Below are 18,878 nucleotides of genomic sequence, written 5' to 3'. Positions count from 1 at the left end.
AACAAATGCTTAAAGTCATTGCTGCCAGCAAATTCCAAAGAAAATGCTGGTTTAACAGGAATTAACCTGAATAACAGCCTGGGGCAGTGTTTGATCTAATGCTGTATTAGATCAATTAATGTTGCATGACAGCCTGTTGTTTACATGTAATAGTATTGTATCTTGCTGAATGTGTTTGGAGTAACCCTCACCCTGTATGCTTTTCAAAACTAGTCTGTGTTTGTATAGGATGCTACATATTTGTGAACCACAACATTGTATTAAATTGAAAGATTGTCCAGGGGTTCCCAGTTATCGATTAGTCTTTTCTTATTGAATGAGGTGTGGAAGCAGCATGTACCATGGATGGATAAAGTGATTAGAAATGTTTAAATAGTTTTGGAAGGGTCCCTGCTCATTCCTCAGAGATGAGGGAGTGTAGTTTCACGAGGCACCAGGGAGTTCTTACTTGTGAAACATTAAAAAATGTGTGCAGTGTTGAATATTGAAGCACCTGTCAACCAAGCACATAGAGGGTCTGGTTTTCCGCTGTGGAAAATGTTCCCATGTAATACATTAACTATGGAGGGGGCAGTTTGCCCATAGGGGAAAATATAGGCCACAGTACTCTTATCTTGTTTATCATGACTAATACCAGTTTGCTAAAGGAAGATATTTACACTCGATTTGCATCAGTACAGAATCTGGCAGAAAAAATACAACAGCTTTTTAAACCAGAGCCAAACTCTTAACCCGAAAGAAAGGTTTATTGAAACTGTTTAAATTGTGTGTTGTCTTTGTAAACTAAAGATAATACTGTCTTGTCTTGTTGTGAAATGACAGGTTAGTAATTAGTGTACTCCTGTAATTACAGGTTAAGAATTGTAAAGGGCCTTGTAGGAAACACCTGCTGCTGCACAGCGCAGCACTTCGACTGGTGACGTCGATCCCCTGCATAAGCTGCTGTATGCAGAGCGGTCATGATCACAGGTGGCTGTCTTTCTCTCTTTGTATCTGTTTATCCCTGCAGGCTCACGACTGCAGATCTTTCATTTCCTCTTCAGTCAGCACAGTGGAAAGAGTACAGTGTGTGTGTGAAAGGCAGGCTGGAGAGTTACACAGCTCAGTCCTTTAATTAATCTTCAGATACTTGAGTACCAAGGCTAACAGACTCATATAGAGGTCTGGAAATGCTACAGAAACAATGTATTTTGGCATGAGTGTCAACATTAATGGTACATTTAAAGGCAGAGACTTGTGACTTATTTGACTTGGTATTTATTAACCGTTGTGTGATTGTCACAAAGACGGCTAGAGTGGGTGGCGTCAGACCAGAAAAGGATTACACAGAGACGGTGATGGTGATGAGAAATGCTGAGTGCAATGGCTGCACTCAGCGTTTAATGACAAAATAAAAGGTTTAAACAGAAAACACGGGACACGGCACTTGCGCCAAAATAAATAGACAAACGAAACGAACTAAACAGTGCACAGACAGACGAACAAAACACGGTGAGCAGATACAACTAATTTACGTTCTTACTTTGTTTTATTTTCTCCTTCTCTCTCTCCCGTTCTCCACTCACCGAACACCAACCCTGAGTGCAAGAAATGTGCGTCTATATATACTATTGTGCTGGGATTCAATTACTAATTAATTATTCACTTGAATCCCAGCACGTGAATTAATTCTGTGCAACCCCGTGCTCACATATTACATTTAACCAGCACGTGAAGTGATTTGTGCTCTCCTCGTGCCTAAATACAAATATACACTATTTAAATACACGTGAAACACAGACCCGTTTATATCCCGTGTACCAATGACTATACACCAACATTTACACACGCAACATACATACACATAACACAAATGCACACAGGGGCGGGGCGCTTTGCCACATATACCCCCCCTTGTGCACAGCACACATGGCCTCAACGGCCACCTCCCCCCTTAAAAATCCAGCAGTCCAGGACAAAGTCTCGGGCTGGGAAGGGAGGCTTCAGTGGGCCCATGGCTGGCCATGCTGTCAGCACCCCTGCCGGTAGTGGCACGGCTGACAGCCTGTTGGTCCCGTCCTGCAGCGAAAAAGCTGCGGGGGCAGGTGGTCCCCCGACCTCCCCCTTCTTCGTAGCCGACAGCTCCCTCCTGTGGGGCTCCGGCCACAAGAACTCCTGCAGCGAAACTGCTGCTGGGGAAAGTGGTCTCCAGACCTCGTCCCCCTTCTTTGTAGTCGGTAGCTCCCTTTGGTGGGGCTCCGACCACAGTACTGCCGGCAGCGAAGAAGCTGCAGTGGGAGCAGGTCTCCGGACCTCCCCCACGATCTCCGGCAGCGAAACTGCTGCAGTGGGAGCAGGTCTCCGGACCTCCCCCACGATCTCCGGCAGCGAAACTGCTGCAGGCGTAGGACGTTCGGGCTCCTCCCACTCGGGCTGTGGACGCTCGGGCTCCTCCCACTCGGGCTGTGGACGCTCAGGCTCCTCCCACTCGGGCTGTGGACGCTCAGGCTCCTCCCACTCGGGCTGTGGACGCTCAGGCTCCTCCCGCTTGGGCTGTGGACGCTCAGGCTCCTCCCCATAACTGCGGAAGGGACAGTGGACGAACAGGTGATCCTGGTCGCAGAGGAGGCACCCCGACGATGGCTTGTTACATCGCCGTGGATGCCTGGCCCTTAGGCGGCACTCCTCCTCCCTGTCCTTCACCTCTTTATCCGTCTCTGCCTCCCGCTTGGGCTGTGAAGGCAAAACCAGCAGGCATTCACCCTCTGCTGGTGGAGATGGGGACAGCAGGTACTCACCCTCTGCTGGTGGAGATGGGGACAGCAGGTACTCACCCTCTGCTGGTGGAGATGGGGACAGCAGGTACTCCTCTGCTGGTGGTCCTGCTACCTGGGCTGCTGTTCCATTTATGGTTGCCTCCAGGTAGCTGAGGACAAACTCCACACCTTCCTCCAAGGTGTTTGGGGTGTGTTCCTGCTGATAGGCCTCCCATCTCTCACTGTCCATCATCCACAGGGCCTGGACGACTATGGGCAGAGACTGGGCCTCCAGCCCAGCATTCTCCAGGAACCAGTCCCGCCATTTTGTGGCGTCTTCTGCCATTATATTTTTTCTTTTTTTTTTTTTTTTTTTTTTTTTTTTAAACAAAACCCCTCCTGGTCTGACGCTTGGAGGCGCGGCTATCCCACGATGACACCACGTGTCACAAAGACGGCTAGAGTGGGTGGCGTCAGACCAGAAAAGGATTACACAGAGACGGTGATGGTGATGAGAAATGCTGAGTGCAATGGCTGCACTCAGCGTTTAATGACAAAATAAAAGGTTTAAACAGAAAACACGGGACACGGCACTTGCGCCAAAATAAATAGACAAACGAAACGAACTAAACAGTGCACAGACAGACGAACAAAACACGGTGAGCAGATACAACTAATTTACGTTCTTACTTTGTTTTATTTTCTCCTTCTCTCTCTCCCGTTCTCCACTCACCGAACACCAACCCTGAGTGCAAGAAATGTGCGTCTATATATACTATTGTGCTGGGATTCAATTACTAATTAATTATTCACTTGAATCCCAGCACGTGAATTAATTCTGTGCAACCCCGTGCTCACATATTACATTTAACCAGCATGTGAAGTGATTTGTGCTCTCCTCGTGCCTAAATACAAATATACACTATTTAAATACACGTGAAACACAGACCCGTTTATATCCCGTGTACCAATGACTATACACCAACATTTACACACGCAACATACATACACATAACACAAATGCACACAGGGGCGGGGCGCTTTGCCACAGTGATATATTTAGAAGTTAGCCTATATAGCCTTGTGGTTTGAGCCAGGGTCTGACCTAGGACAAGGTACCTCATCTCCTTGTGTGTCAAGATTACTGATAGCCATAGGGAAAGGTGGAATGATTGAGGCTGTAACAATATCTGTATCTTTATTATAACACCATGTAACAAGGCCCTTATTGTTTAGCTGCTGTTCTGTGTTTGACGTACTGTGTTACAGGTAATGTTGTTTTACACATAGGAAACTATGTTGGGTCAGCTGCGGTTCTATTACCTGTAACCCAGGAAGTGAATGAGCAGAGAACCGTCAGACTTGAAGTGTTGGGGTAGAATTTGTCTGTAAGACAAAAATGAACAGCAAAACAATAAGATTGCTATGCCAAGGTAAAACTTTTTTTTTTTCCCAAAACCTTGGTTATTACATCTGGCCCTTATTTTAGTTATCAAAACAGTAGCTGTATTTATGTATTTTTGGTTAGATATTTTTGTATTTCTTGTTTGAATGTATGCAATACTGTAGATAGTAAAGAAATATATGTATTTGTCACAGCAACCTGTATAAGATGTCCTTTCAAAATCGGAACAATTAACCTCTGACTTTTATTGATAGCTGAGCACAGAAGCATACGGGAAAACCGTTCCGAGGCATGACAACCCTGATTGCATTATACTTCACTGGGTCCCACAGCAGGCTGTTTTATACGAGATAGGGATTAGTAGCGCCTGCTGGAGAGGAGATGGGCACCTCTGGCAATACAAGCTGAGTGGCACAGGGGTGGCACAAACAGTCAGGCACCTCACAGATAGGAGCCTGAGAGAATTCCAGAGGAATACGTTTTAGGAGGGAAGTGCTGCTGTGCTGTCAATAGGGGGAAGTGGAAAAGAAAATTTAAAATAAATAAATAGCAATACTTTGTACCTGCAGTCGTCAATATAAGCCCAACCAGGATTATGTTACTTATTTTGAGGAAATGTGAAGACCTCGGAGGGAATAAACAACTGATGTAGTTTCTGAAATATGTGTATACAGTGTTTTTAGTTACTTAAATGTAAACCAGGAAAAGTCAAACCAGTTTTAAGCCAATGAATCACTTTAAGTTTACAGGTTGTCAACCTAACTATAAACTGACAGCAAATTTGCAGGCATCGATCTGTGATGTTCAGGCATGGTTGAAACTTGCAGGTGCACTCATAAACCATTGCATTTTCACATCCTTTTTTAATGTAAAACTTAATTTACATTAAATTAAATTCTAAAAGGAAACCCTGTGAGTACAACCTGCTCAATAAAAGGTTTTACCCAAAATAATTCAGATCGGAAATCCACTATTATGATGTGTATTCTGTAAATCAGACCTTTCATTAATAAACCAATTTTAACTAAATCATGGAGTATGTTTTGTGGGTGAACAAAACCTTACTCACAATGTCAAATTGCCCATAAATGAGTTTGTGAAATGTGCTGAAAGTGAGTTGCACAAACTTGGGCTGTATAATACCACTCTAATCTTGTCTGTGTTTTTGCCTATACTATGATGCACTACAAATGAGCAATTCCAGCAGTGTAGCTTTGTGACCATGTAAAATAATTGTATTTACTGTGAATGGCGTACCTGGCACTGAATGGTGGTTGTAAAGTGAGTTCTTTTAACATTCACTTTCGTTTTGTATTCTGCTAGTGATGAGCTGACAAGCATCTGGCTCTTGATTTGTGAATAAATCTAGATCTCAGTGCAGCTGCTTCCTTGTCATTAGTAAACAGGATGAAATGAAACCCAATTTGGGTCACCTTCTCAGCAGACGATGAAGGAAATGTTCCTCGCTTGTGGTTGTCTGTAAATCAGGTGGCGAGAGGTGTTCGAAAGTAAATTCGAAAGTAAAATGATAGTGAGAGGCCTGAGGGCAGGGGCAAGGGGTTTATGAACTGGCATTTAAATATGTCTGATTTTGATATAGGTGGTTCTGCAAGTGTTATTCATAGGAAGGTGAATGCAGTGTTTTATAAGAAGCACTGGACATTTTGGTTTTCTTCATAATATATATCAAACAATAAACTAAACTGAACTTTTTTTTTTTTTTTTTAGGACTTACAGCCAAAAGAAATCTGCAATAGAAAAGGACTATGCACAGGTAAGACGTGGTTCAATTTTTTACTTGTTGCTTCCATAAAATACTGTAATCTGAGAGTCTATTGTGTAGGCCCATATAGAAGTAAAACTATTTGATACGTTTAGACCAATGTCTTTATCAGAGTTCATAACACTAATGAAGGTGTTAATGCTGCTACACACCAGATGCCACACAACAAGCAAAACTGTGCGGCGATGTGACAAAATGCATAGAACCTATACTTTTAATAAGTATATCTTTCACAGCACAGACGACACGACAGGCGACAACAGGTCGACACTGGAGCGATAGAATTGAATCCTATTTTTTGCGATCTGTCATGCCACTAGGGAATTGACCAATCAGAGAACAACTTCAATGCATGTGGTCCAGCAGGGTGAAGTATCTAAAATGGCATACTTGCCATTGGGAAAAATACTCAAAGTTTTATGACAAAGATCATCGCAATTATAAAGATTTGAAAGGTAATATGTGGGAGTTCATTTCGAAGGCACGGGATAAGCCTGGTATGTGTGATTTATTACCATATTTGCTGAAATACTATCAGAGAAGGCATACGTAATTAATACATCATGTTGACAAATGTGTACCTGTCTTAATCATAGTTTTGTCAATAGCATTAATAGCTGCAAAAGTATCTTGTTACCCAGTGAAAAATCGCATTCCGTCTGGTGTGTGGCAGCCTTTAGTTTATCTGTTTGATTTGCCATAGTATCTTATGTTGTTATCTCAAGAGTAGCGTGCGTTTTAGTGGAAGTTAATCTGTGAGGGCAGTTCCAGGCAAGAACATTCCAAACAGAAGACTCTTTGACCCAAGAAAAGTAAATAAATACTGGTATTAATAGTCTCTGGGTGAGGACCTTTGGGTCAGAAGATTGGTTTCCAGGATATAATCTGCGCCTGATATCTGTTTTGGAACAAAATGTACAAACGTGAAAGTCACCCTGATTTGATCTTTGCTTTATGAAATCGAGGGCTGTTTGTGATGGTGAATATGACTAGGAATTCAAGTTCAAGCAGCTGCTGTACTAGTGCTGTAGTTCCTTTCTTTATTCTGTGTAATGAGGGATCAGGATTTCTTTTCCGAACAAAACCAGATCTTGCTTTCTTGTTGTGCACAAGCTTGAGGTATTTTGTTAATGCTGTAGAACGATACCAGGGGATTTCCGTGACTGAATAAACCGTAAACTGTGTCTGGGTCCTTGAATATCAAAGGAAGAAGATTAACTCAGACTTTCTCACGTATAGTATTTCAAAAATAAAAATCCTCATGGTACAGTAATAAGCACATTTTTTCGTTATTTGAATTGGGGAAAATTTAGTATAAAATAACAACTGTTTCTAAAAAAATAAAGTACGTGCTGCTTTATGTAGTACTGGGGCCTTTTACTATGGGTTGTTATATATATATTTTTTTTTTTACTGGGGAAAAATATTTCACTCTTTCTAAATTTAGCTTTGTTGCACTTTTACTTTTTGACCTTCTGATTCAGAGAGGCACGTATGCACCATTGTGAGCCCCCCCCCCCCCCCCCCCCCCCCCCCCCGCCTCATTCTATTATTCCTTGGGCATTCTCAGCTGTGATGCAGGATTCCCTGCTCGGCTTGTCACTGCAGTTACAACAGAGCGCTCCGGCCAATCCAGAGACGGGGCCGGTGTCAGGAGCAGAGCGAGAGTGAGGATTAGGACAGGGAGCTCGGCTCAGACGGGCTGCTGAGTCAGCAGCACTGCGCTCCCCAGGACACAGCCGAGCAGAAATTGCGCTGATTAAAGTCATTAGCAGCTCAAGTGAGAGTGCTGTGTGTGGTTGGCTGCAGGTTATCTTGCTTGCTCGCTGGGCTGGGAAGCTGGCTGGATACAAAGGAACACTGTGTGCCTGCATTATGAGCAGGAAACAGCCCTGTAGACTTTTTGGGCAGTGCTGCCTTGCTACGGATAAACCAGTGTTGGCTTATCCATGGCTCTTTTTATAGATCTTTTTTTATTTTAAATTTCTGCTGAAGCTTTAAACCAAGCTGAATGTCAGCAGTCTGTCCAGAATGACAGTATTGCACATTCAGTCCTGTATTAAAGGCTGCATGTGCACTTTTAAAGGTCCATGGCTATGAATGTATATATTCCCATGTCAAATCGTCTGGATATAAAGACCTCCTGTCTAATATCATTTATAGACAGTCATTTGAGTGGTTTATAGCAGGCTAGACTGTCTCATGGGTTTACAGTAGAGACACACTGAAGTTATCGGAAACAGACAATTCTAGGTTAAAGGGATTAAGTTGTAATAAACTGTCATACACGCACTACCCTGAATTAAAAGTGGACAGAGAGGATTGGATTTCACAGCTGCAGACTAAGACAGGTTAATTGGATAAAACAACAAAAGGATGAAGAAACGTCAAGCTGGCACTGTACATAATTGTCTTAATGTAATAGTCGTAGCAACGGTAAAAATCTCTTACAGTATCGGTGCATTAAGACGTTCGTCTCTCGGCTTTGCTTAATGGGACCTGAACGTGACCCTGTTTACAGATATAATATCTCTTGTTACAGCTACCGGTGCACCAAATAAAAGCTCCTCTAGTCGGTCATAAAAAAAATAAATTAAGGCTATATTAGTGTAAAAAAAAAAATAGTTCTAGAATATTAAAACACTGTACACATGTTCAAATAAACTCCTACATGCTTCTCACCATAGTTTTATTGTTGTTATGTATTTATTTAGAAGATGCTTTTATCCAAAGCGACTTACAGAAATTAAACAAAATCAAAAAATACGAAATTAAAAATTTTAAAATGTTTCTATAAGAAGGAAAAATTAAATAGAAAAATAGTGTTAGGGGGAAATGACAGGTGACAAGACATAACAGATATATACAAGCAAATGAAGAAACTAATAAAATAACACAACACAACAACACAGAAACATGGCCAGTGTCCTTTCCTGATGTCCTTACATGATTGCAGCACACACTGCTGCTCACACCGGCAGAGAAGGTGAATCATCCTTAATCGGAGGCAGCAGAAACAGGTGTGTGATGGACGCAGAACACAGTTTCTTGCTAGTCATGTACCCTCATTTACTTTTACAAAAAAAAATGCTTTATTCTTTTGCACTGGGGTAGACTAAATTCTTTGTGAAAAGGACCCTGTTGGTTCAAGCAAGTCTCTGTCTTGCTCCACAAACATTCTGTTCCGGTTAGTGAATGGTAATAGATTTTCAAAACCAGCTGTGCCTAATTGCCTGGCTTACCAACCCGTTTTGCTCATTTCCATCCTTCACTATGTCTTTGTTGGAATTTTACAAAACCAGAAGGGGTTTAGGGGGAAAAGATACGATTTAGTTGTCTTGATTTGTGACCACAAGCACCTGCTAGATCTGATGAACTGTTCCACCAGTATCTAGCAAGGGCCCCTGTGTTTATTGTGCAAGGTGTTGGAATTCTCCGGTCTTTGGAACTGATGCCAGGCTGGGCAGATCATTTCACCCAGCTATTTATTTGTCTGCTTCTGCTGGGTCAAAGAGTAACCTCAGTCAGGGGTGACATACTCTTTGCTCTTTTTCGATCTAAAAAAGCAGACTGGTATTCTTATTTTTGTTCATGTCTCTCTCTCCCTTAGCAAGCTGCCCCAGTTGTGTGAAGTATAATCCTCTGCCCCTGTTTCTTATAGTGTTATTCCTGCTCTGAGTGGCCATTTATTCAGCTCTTGCATGAGCTCACTGACTGCCCAACTGATACAGTGCAGCTGTCTACACAAATAAACTTTGTTTTATGACTTACCAGTTAACAGAGATGCCTTTCAGGCAGCAAGGGTTGCTACGTCATGCTGTCAGTAGAAGCCTTTGTGACATCCCTGTATGTTAAGTGGCCAGTGTCCTGTATATTGCAGGATACAGTAATGAACCAATGGCAAAGAAATTCCACTTATCATATTATACAGTGTTGTATAGTGCGGGTTGCACAGTGCAAGCTGATATCTGCCCCACAAGAGACCAGAACTTGAATGGGGTGAAAATCAGCTTGTACCATTGTAGCCACTCCTATATTTTTTAATAATCTAGTTTTAAGAATAATTAAATGATTGCTAAACGTAATCTGATGTCATCTACGTGTAATATAAAGACATTTCAGATTGGTGTCTCGCATAACTATAAGGATACAGTGTGAATTGGAGTGTATCATTAGCTCTGCTTGTTGTAGTACTGTAATGGCAGGCAGGTTTTAAGGGACTATCCTTTAAATTATACAGGTTAGAATATGTTCACCTGGTAGCGTAATACCAAACCAATTGCTTCCCATCAGCAAACTATTATATATTAATAGATATTTTAAAGTCAGGGGGAGTCAGTGGCTGATCAAGAGCTCTGGAACCCAGGATCACCCAAAATCTGTCAGACCACCTTGCAATCCCCACACCAGTCTTTACATGCTATTTGATTACTGCAAAAGCTGCAAGCTTTCATGCTGCTAGCAAGGTTTCAGCTTGTCCTTGTAACCACTGGGACGGGGGAGTCAATTATTTTAGCATTCTGATACCTTATCTTGTGTGTTTTAGATTGCCTTTTGTTTGATTTTTCTTCTGCTGTCTGTTCTTGTGGTTTGTGCTACTGAATGGAGAATAACACTTGAATCCTGGATAACCACGAAATCCACTAAAATCCGATTGGGTATGTGAAAAAAACACATGTATACTGAACATTGAGTACATCCGACAGTGTTGGGTTTATGGGTCTGACATGTATATTTTATACAGATTTATACAGGCCATAACGTATACTGCAGGCCAGTGAGTGAATCTACCTAGTGTGTGTGTGTGTGTGTGTGTTTTTTTTTAAACTACCTGTCAAACTGGGCTGTTTTTCTTGTTGGTGTGGTTTCAGGGCTGGAATGGATGAGGTGCGGTCTTCCTTTTGGACTCAAGTAGGTGGTCTGGATGAACTCAGCCAGTGCTGGTATACCGCTGTGATTTCATTGGGTTTTTAAAATCTGCAGTGCAATTTGTGGTCTGTTATGTGAAGGCACTGGGTATGAGAAACAAGCCAAAGTCTGGCGGCCATCTGAAGGTCCACATGCTGATGTGGTGGATTCATTGCATTTCAAAATGTAAAGAACTTATATTTTGCCGATACCTTATGTGTTGTGCGTTTAGGGTCTTGTGGATTGCTTTATTTTAACCATTTGAAGAGAACTTGATCTTTTGACGAAGCTTATAAGGACACAATTACTAATAAGGATGAATGCAATGTTATGAAACTGCATTTTAATGAAAACTGAATAGAATATAGCTGTTAATATTTAACAAAAACGTTCCCATGGATTAGCGATAAAAGCCAATGCCTGGCTTCAGCACAGGGATCTGTGACCTTGCAGGCTCGAATCTAGGCTGCTGGTTGACAAAAAAAACTGAATTTTCTGAAAAAATAATTAGTTATTATTGAGTTAAACTGTGTTGTTTCTTTCTGTGGCCAATTAGCTTTATATATGAATCCTAAGCAAAATGAAACAACATCCTACGCTTTTGGCCTTGGTGGCCTCTATTTATTGAACAGGAGGCCTTGTCCTTTTTGTTGCCAATTTAGAGCCCTGAGTAATGGATTGTTTTGGTCAAATGGGATATTTTGCGGGTTTTCTGCCCATGGATGGCGAAGCTTACTAACAAGAGTCTATTGTTTTAGCACGACCGTGACACAAAACACGTCCCTTCAAGTTATTTTATTTTCCTGCTCAGAAGGTCAAGGTACTGTCATGGACTGGCCTGTCGGAATACAATGTCTAAACCCTGTTGAGCTGACCTGGCAAGAAACAAAGGGGTAAGACCAGGGACTCGCTCACTTCCTGTGGGAGTCTGAAAGAAGAACTGGCAAGGCTAGCTGTGGGTTTGTACCAGAAACATCTGTGGTCCATGCATTCCAGGCTACAGGGAGGGAAGTTCACAGTTTACAACATTTGGAATTCTGTTTAAGAAATCCTGTTTGCCTTTGTTGTGTTATTCATTATCACAACTGTATGTTCAAACAGTTTTGGAGAGAATATTATTCTGTCTAGTCTGTGCTTCAGTGGCATGCTAAGTACATGTTTTACACTGTATTTCTGTATAGTTACTTTTGTTGTCTCTCTCCTGCCAAAGGAGAAATTATTGCTAAAGCATATGGGGTCATTCACAAAGCCTTGTAAAAAAAAAAAGTAAAACATGGGTATTTTTATGACAATTTTTTTTTTATTATTGTATGATGTTTTGATGCTAAAATAAGCAACTTTTATAATAAAACATATGCATACTTTCAAAAAAATACTGTTAGAAGTGGAATTAATTCAATGTATTTCTTTAGCAAGCTTGTATAATAACGCATTTAAAGTATGTCTTGGTAGCCTGGCTATTTGACAGGTTGCTATTTCTTTAGTAAACGTACAGCATACAGTATGTGCTGTACAGAATGTCCAGTTTGTTCACTGATTAGCCTAGGACAGCATACAAGTACAATGACAAACCCTTTTAGTTGTGGCCCCTCAACCATAAAACCCCCCGTTTTGCCCTTCCGTCCTTTGTTTGCCTTGCTGTCCTCAGTCCGTTCCTCTTTGATTGTGGTTCTCTGCCAATTTGCAAACTGTTGGCTGAGAAATGCATAACCTTTCTGTAAAGCTGTCTTTTGGGATCCAGCCAGGATTTCCATCAATCATTTTTTTTTTTTTTTTTCATGCCTGGAGCCAGATTTCTATTACTGACATTTTGCTGCACAATACAGGGCCATAAAGTTACGCAAGATACCTGCAGCACGCTGGCCTGTGCCTGTTGTGAGCATGGTTGGTTGGCAACACCAAAGCGAGCACACCTTTTAACGTGTTTTCATTGCTTGAAAGTGTTGCGTAGAGTGAACAATTGATTGCTGTGCCACATTCCAGGCTCCAGTGACCGAATTATTTATTTCCTCTTTAACTATTTACAAGACCAGGCTGAATTCAAAAGACCGTTTGTTTTGTCTTTTAAATTTAAATTCAGATGTGTTGATTTTTAAAATGATCAGTGACCTGAACAACTACTTTAGGCTCATAAAAAATTCAAGTGGTACACATTTCCTTCCTGTAGTTCTTTGTAACCTTTTGGAGATATCCAGGAAAGGATGGATGGAAAATAATTTACCATATCCAGGTCAGAGCAGATTTAGCATGTACTAAAACAGGACTGTGCATGCAAATAGAGAAATGAAGGTTTGAATTCAGTGATCTGATCCTACATATCATAACGGGCAAAAAAAACTAAATTCCAGGTACCGAGGCTGCTTATAGAATGCAGGTATTTTTCAGGACGGGAACCCAGCTTCCAGTTAGTGTTTTGTTTCTTACCTAGGCATGTCTTGATAGGCACTGTGCATATAATAGTCATGATGGAATTTGAAATGGTTATTACCAGGAGCCTTTCTTTATCCTAACTTTTTATAAGATTCTTAATTGTCCATTGTGTGTTTATAGATTTTAGAGATGGGGAATATTCTTCGAAGACCATTTTGTGTGATGTAAATCGCAAACCCTCAATGTGAAGGAACCCAGTGCTGTAACCAAGCTGTTTTACTCTGAAGAGTAATGGAAGTAGGCTGATGTTTCCCTGTCTCCCTGTTTCCCTGCTTGTCTGATCTCCCAGGATGATGCTGTGTTTGCTCTCAGCCTCTTCTGGCACAACTGAAATCTGGCACAGAGTCTGGGGCTCTGCTGGCAGGGACTCTTATTCACTCTCAGTGCTGGCAGACTGGAGACAATGGCATGCCTTTGCATCAGCAGCATTCCTCTCCTGGTGTGTTTTTAAGGAGGCTGTTCTCCAGGGATGATCTCCAATCCCCGATTGGGTATGCAAGGCAGTCTGTAGCCTGGGGGTGCTCAGCATGCTTTTGTGTTTTTTGTTTTTCAAAATTACAGTTTTTCACAAGTCAGATTAGGGAACTGGGTCAGTTATGTTTTTATGTTCTCTCCCTGTTTTACAGAGGTTTTGTTTAAATGCACAGGGAATTTAATCAGATTATTGGTTTATACGTAATTATGGGACAGAATTGTATGTACCATATGTGTATTTTATTAATTCATTGTGTTCAAACGAGCAAATGATTCAACACCTCCAAATACAGAATGATACAGTTTATGTAAATATATATATATATAGGGATACCTAATTCGCGATTTCGCGGAAGTCGTGAAATTGAGGGGTCACCGCGAAATTCACCTCTTAGGGGCCAATGCATACAAAAGTACGACAAGGAAAAAAAAAGAAAAGAAACCGCGTTTAAATGAACTACTGCACAATGCAAGCGACGCAAACTACGTATCTTCCTTCTGTAGACATTTTTATTCCTTCGCCGTCCCGTGTGCATTGCACTTAAGCAAAAAACATACAAAAAATGTCCACAAGTAACATTTACAAAATAAATTCTCCAAAGCAGTTAACGTTCTTATTTACTATTCAAATGACAAAGTTTTCAGCCTATCAATGCGTCTTTGCTGCTTTTATGTGACCTGTACAGTGCAGGAGGGGGCGGGACAAAGTTGGTGCTGCATTGTTTTCATTTAGGTTGCTAAAATCTAGTTTTGAGCATTGGATATTTCGACTGATGATCGTTTTAAGATATTTCCCAAATAAACATGCAGACTGAGGTAATTGTTTTCCATATCTTAATGTGTATTTGGAGAAAATACGATCGATCGCTATTTAGCTTCAGAATCGCACATTAAACAAAAGGCTACTACAGAGGCTACTGAACAGAACTTAAAATAAACTGCTTTCAGAAACCAAACTGGAAAGTCAGCACAGACTGCTAAATCAGTACTAAAACGATCCAGCACAGCCACCTCGCTTCAACCTGCTGCTTACAGTTGGAATTTTAGACCCGAATAGCCACGTCGTCTTTGTTTTGACTCTGTACTAATAAAATAAATTATTGGATGGGACAAATAACATGACAACGAACGTGCTGCATACATTGACTTTATTAAAGTCTGCCAGATGCCCTTGTGTAACCGAGTTTTTGGGCTGTTTCTAATCGATTTCCACATCTGTATAACTTGGCAAAGCTTTGCCTTAACTTCCAACCAATTCAGTGGATGCAGAACGTGCAGTCTCAATGTATGGGCAAGTCAACTGCAGGGGGATGCTGCATACTCGCCTTTAACAAATGACAGCACTCTGTTTTAGTAAGGAAGCAAGTGCCACTATTTTTAGGCTTTATAGTGTTCTGAAATACTGTCTACTTAGGTTTATTTGATGTTTAAACATGTCCGCGAAATCCTAATTTTATTCCGCAACATATCCGTGAAAAATACGTAAATTTACCGCGATTTAAGTAGACCCCTATATAGATAGATAGATAGATAGATAGATGGATAGATGGATAGATGGATAGATAGATAGATAGGACTAGATCCTAGTGGTTGGTTGAATAATCTGTATCAGTTCATACAGAAATATTATAGCTACAGTAGTGTAACATCTCAAGAGCAGTGTGTATTTGTATTCTAACTGTTCTGAGAAACACTAAAGGACTATGTACTGTACTAATGAAGCTGTGTACACTAGCAGTTAAAAACCTTTTGTAAAGATAGATGAAGTGTAGTCAGTGTTTGCTAAATGGGAGTCGTGCATTGTGTGAATGATACAAAATTGAAAGTTAACACCCAGGCCATTTTGCCAGGTTTAACAATTCAAATATTTTTCTGTACATATGGCTATCCTGGGAGGTGCTGTATAATATCCCCCATTTATTTTACACATGAAATGCTGCATGTGCATTGTCCAGTCATACTGTACGGTTGAACTGGTTAATATTAAGAAATGGTGCAAGAGGAAAGCTCAAGTACATGAACTGGGCATAGAAAATATCCATGCTGAGGCCAAGGCACATAATATTGCTTTGAAATGGTAATGTGGTGTTAATGCAGAGGCACAATACCTTTTACAAGTTTTCTACTACATCGAATAACCAATTCCAGATTCACTAAATGTTGTAAAGTGCACTCTTGAACACTGTTCTGTCATATAGCATCGGTCTTCATTCCTTTTGATATGACAAATGAAATTGTATTCTATTCAAATAAATAGTAATTTCACTATATATATATATATATATATATATATATATATATATATATATATATATATATATATATATGAGCTCTGTACAGTATGCAACACTGCAACATGCTCACTCTTTCTCACCATCCTGAGGGTTTTCTTTAGTGATAATCTGAATATATGCAAAATGGTCTCTCCTCCTGTTCGAAGTGCTGTCTGGTTCATGCCAGTGTCATCGTAATGCTGTCTGCATTAGAGGAATGAATGAAAACTCCATTAATTCCAGGCAGAGATCAAGGCAAGGCTGTCTGCTTGTCTCCAGTGTGGGTGGTTGATGTGCGGCAAGCTATCCACGAAGATGGATTGAGAATGGGCATCGCTACTGAACTTGAGATCGCAAAAGGAACGGTACAGATTGCCTGTCGCGCATTTGAATGGCTGGGTGACAGCATGTTCAGAAAAAACTTGGAAAATGCCAGCTATCAAAACATTATGCTTGTACAGTAATACGGGAATTACGTGATTTGAATTGATATGTGGGAATGTTAAATACAATGTGAACTTTCAAGATTACTTTATTAACCAACTAAGAGTAAGGACTTGGCCAAGTGCCTGTTCTGTTAATACAATTGTTAAATGGGTTAACACTATCCAAACTCGAAGTGCTGTAGAAGTTTAACGTTCCAGTAATATTTTATCAATTTTAAAACTTGATATTCCTGCTGCAGTTCAGATATACAGAATTAGTAATGACCTTTTTTAATGTTTGGGCACCTGCCAGTATTTTGGTATTTCTTAGTACACTGGTACTGTAGTTTTTGTTTTATAAAGAAACATATTTCAGCCAGTTAGGTACATAAACATTAACTCTTTATTTTAAATGGTGATTTCTGGATGTTTTCAAACCTCAAATTACCCTCAATAGTTTTTTGTAAACACTGCCAAAGATTTATATAAAAATGTGTTTCCTTAAATCTGAATGGTATTTTTTTTTTTTTTCAACATAAGAACAAATGTACCCAATAGTCCTAAATTGGTATTAAATCTTCAGCCTCATCCTCGGTTGTTCATCATTCCTAGAAAACTGTTAACATTTTGCTGTACCATCCCCTACATGGTTTACTCAAATGTATATGTGGATGATTTTCTATTCAGGGATGTTTTGTAAGCAGAGTGTGGTAAATTGGTCAGAAAGTGGCCCACCCCCAGCAATGCAAACCAACCCAGGTTAGGCAGGCCATAGTGTAAAGTGGAGCGTGAGCTTCGTGTTCTTAGTCAGTGTTGGGCAGTTTTTGATTAATTGACTACTGACATGAAAAAAGACTTTCCATTATATAAGGAATCAAGGAAGCTAAATATTAACCCTGTTCAGTCATCACATGTTAGCCTCATTAATCAAAGTGTGTGCACTATTACCATAGAGACTGACCCCCAAAGCCACCTGGTCCTGAGCAGTACAAAGTAAAACACCCTGCCTCAAGTGCCAGTGAGTTCAGGGACACTGCTGGGCTGGAGGAGTCGGATAATTATTGTCTGCTGTAGGGTTGGGAAAGGGTAATTATTTGAACTTTGACTTTCACCCAGTTTTGTTTAATTATTTACCTTGGATGTCCCAAATAAGTGGAGACTATGACCTGCTTTTTCAGTACCCAGCTTCACAGCTGTACTGGAGGTCAAGTGATTGGCCAAAGGTTAGAGAGGCATTGTTGGTGCTTCAGCTGGGATTCCTGGTATCCACTGAGCAAGTGTCCCAATACAGAGAAGCCACGAAATGTGCCCTTGGTCTCCTCTTTACAAATATGCAAAAGATGAACATGTTTAAAGGAATCCCACAGGAACTACTAATGCAGAATGACTCTGCAGGACAATTGTTCTTCATTTGACCCTAAAACATGTTCATGCAACAGTGACTGCCAGTATGCAAATAAATGTGGAATCATTCTAAAGGGGGAGCACCGTAGTTACAGTTCTCTACAGTAGACCCAAATTATGTATTTTAAGCAATAAAATAAAATCTGTGTATCTTTCTCTCTTATGATTACCAGATGGCTTCTCTACTTGAATGTCAAAAGTAGTTCAACTAGAAGCTGATTCCATGCCCAGGCGGCCACATAAAACTGCAATGATCTGGAGCCTTTATTTGTACTGCTGTGCAAGATTTTAATTTTGAAAATCTACTGGCCACAAATAAGCATCAAGATGACAAGGAATACTCTTTCAGCCCCAGTTTAAAACGAAAGGAAATGGCATTAGTTTGGGATTAACTATGAAGCGATTTATTTCTCAGTGAGTGCACTGCTGATTTGTGAGAGGGGGAGAAAAGAGACAGCACCTGATTAGGGAATGAATCCAAAGCATTTTTAACGTCCTTTATAATTAGGCTTGCTACTATTCGATTTTTATTTTTTTGCCAAATCGACAAATAATATCAATGTTTATTTTTGAAAATGTACTGTTTTTTTTCTATCTTTTTTTTTTCAATTCAAACAGAGCATGGGTGAAATCGACCTTTATGCTTAAAAAAAAAAAAAAAAAAAATGCCATTGAGAAACATTTAATTTAGAGAAACCCCTTCATGGTTACCAACATTCTAATTGAAATAACGTTTGGTCACAGCGAAGCTATACCTTGTAAAGCTAAAGTTCCTACACAAATAAAAAAAGTTCCTACTCAAATAAACCATAGAAAACGCAGCATATAAAGTGTATTACAGTGACACTTATAGCATACATTTACAAGTAAAATTAATGTGCACTGAACAAAACATTAGATAGTTGAACAGAACTAACTTGCACTTATTATTATGAGCTCCGCCCCTCTCCTGCTTCAGCACAGTTGGACTCAGAGTCACTGGAGGCAAGGAGGCTTCGTCCTGCCGCGGAGACTTCAGCCATCCATCAGGGTATTGTGCAC

General features: G+C 40.5%; 1 protein-coding gene across 2 annotated transcripts in view; it reads left to right on the top strand.

Moving 5' to 3' along the window:
• The window catches only part of LOC117405722 (F-BAR and double SH3 domains protein 2), a 79,181-nt gene that overhangs the window by 11,569 nt on the left and 48,734 nt on the right, over positions 1–18,878 (top strand). For both annotated transcript variants that reach the window (XM_059028539.1, XM_059028540.1), the window contains exon 3: positions 5,869–5,914. In XM_059028539.1, the coding sequence (XP_058884522.1) occupies positions 5,869–5,914 (46 nt within the window). The remainder of the gene's footprint in view (positions 1–5,868; positions 5,915–18,878) is intronic.

The sequence above is a fragment of the Acipenser ruthenus genome, chromosome 8 (genome assembly GCF_902713425.1).
Source record: "Acipenser ruthenus chromosome 8, fAciRut3.2 maternal haplotype, whole genome shotgun sequence".
NCBI lineage: Eukaryota > Metazoa > Chordata > Actinopteri > Acipenseriformes > Acipenseridae > Acipenser > Acipenser ruthenus.
Note: the sequence above shows the minus strand (reverse complement) of the source record. Positions and strands in the feature narration are given on the sequence as shown.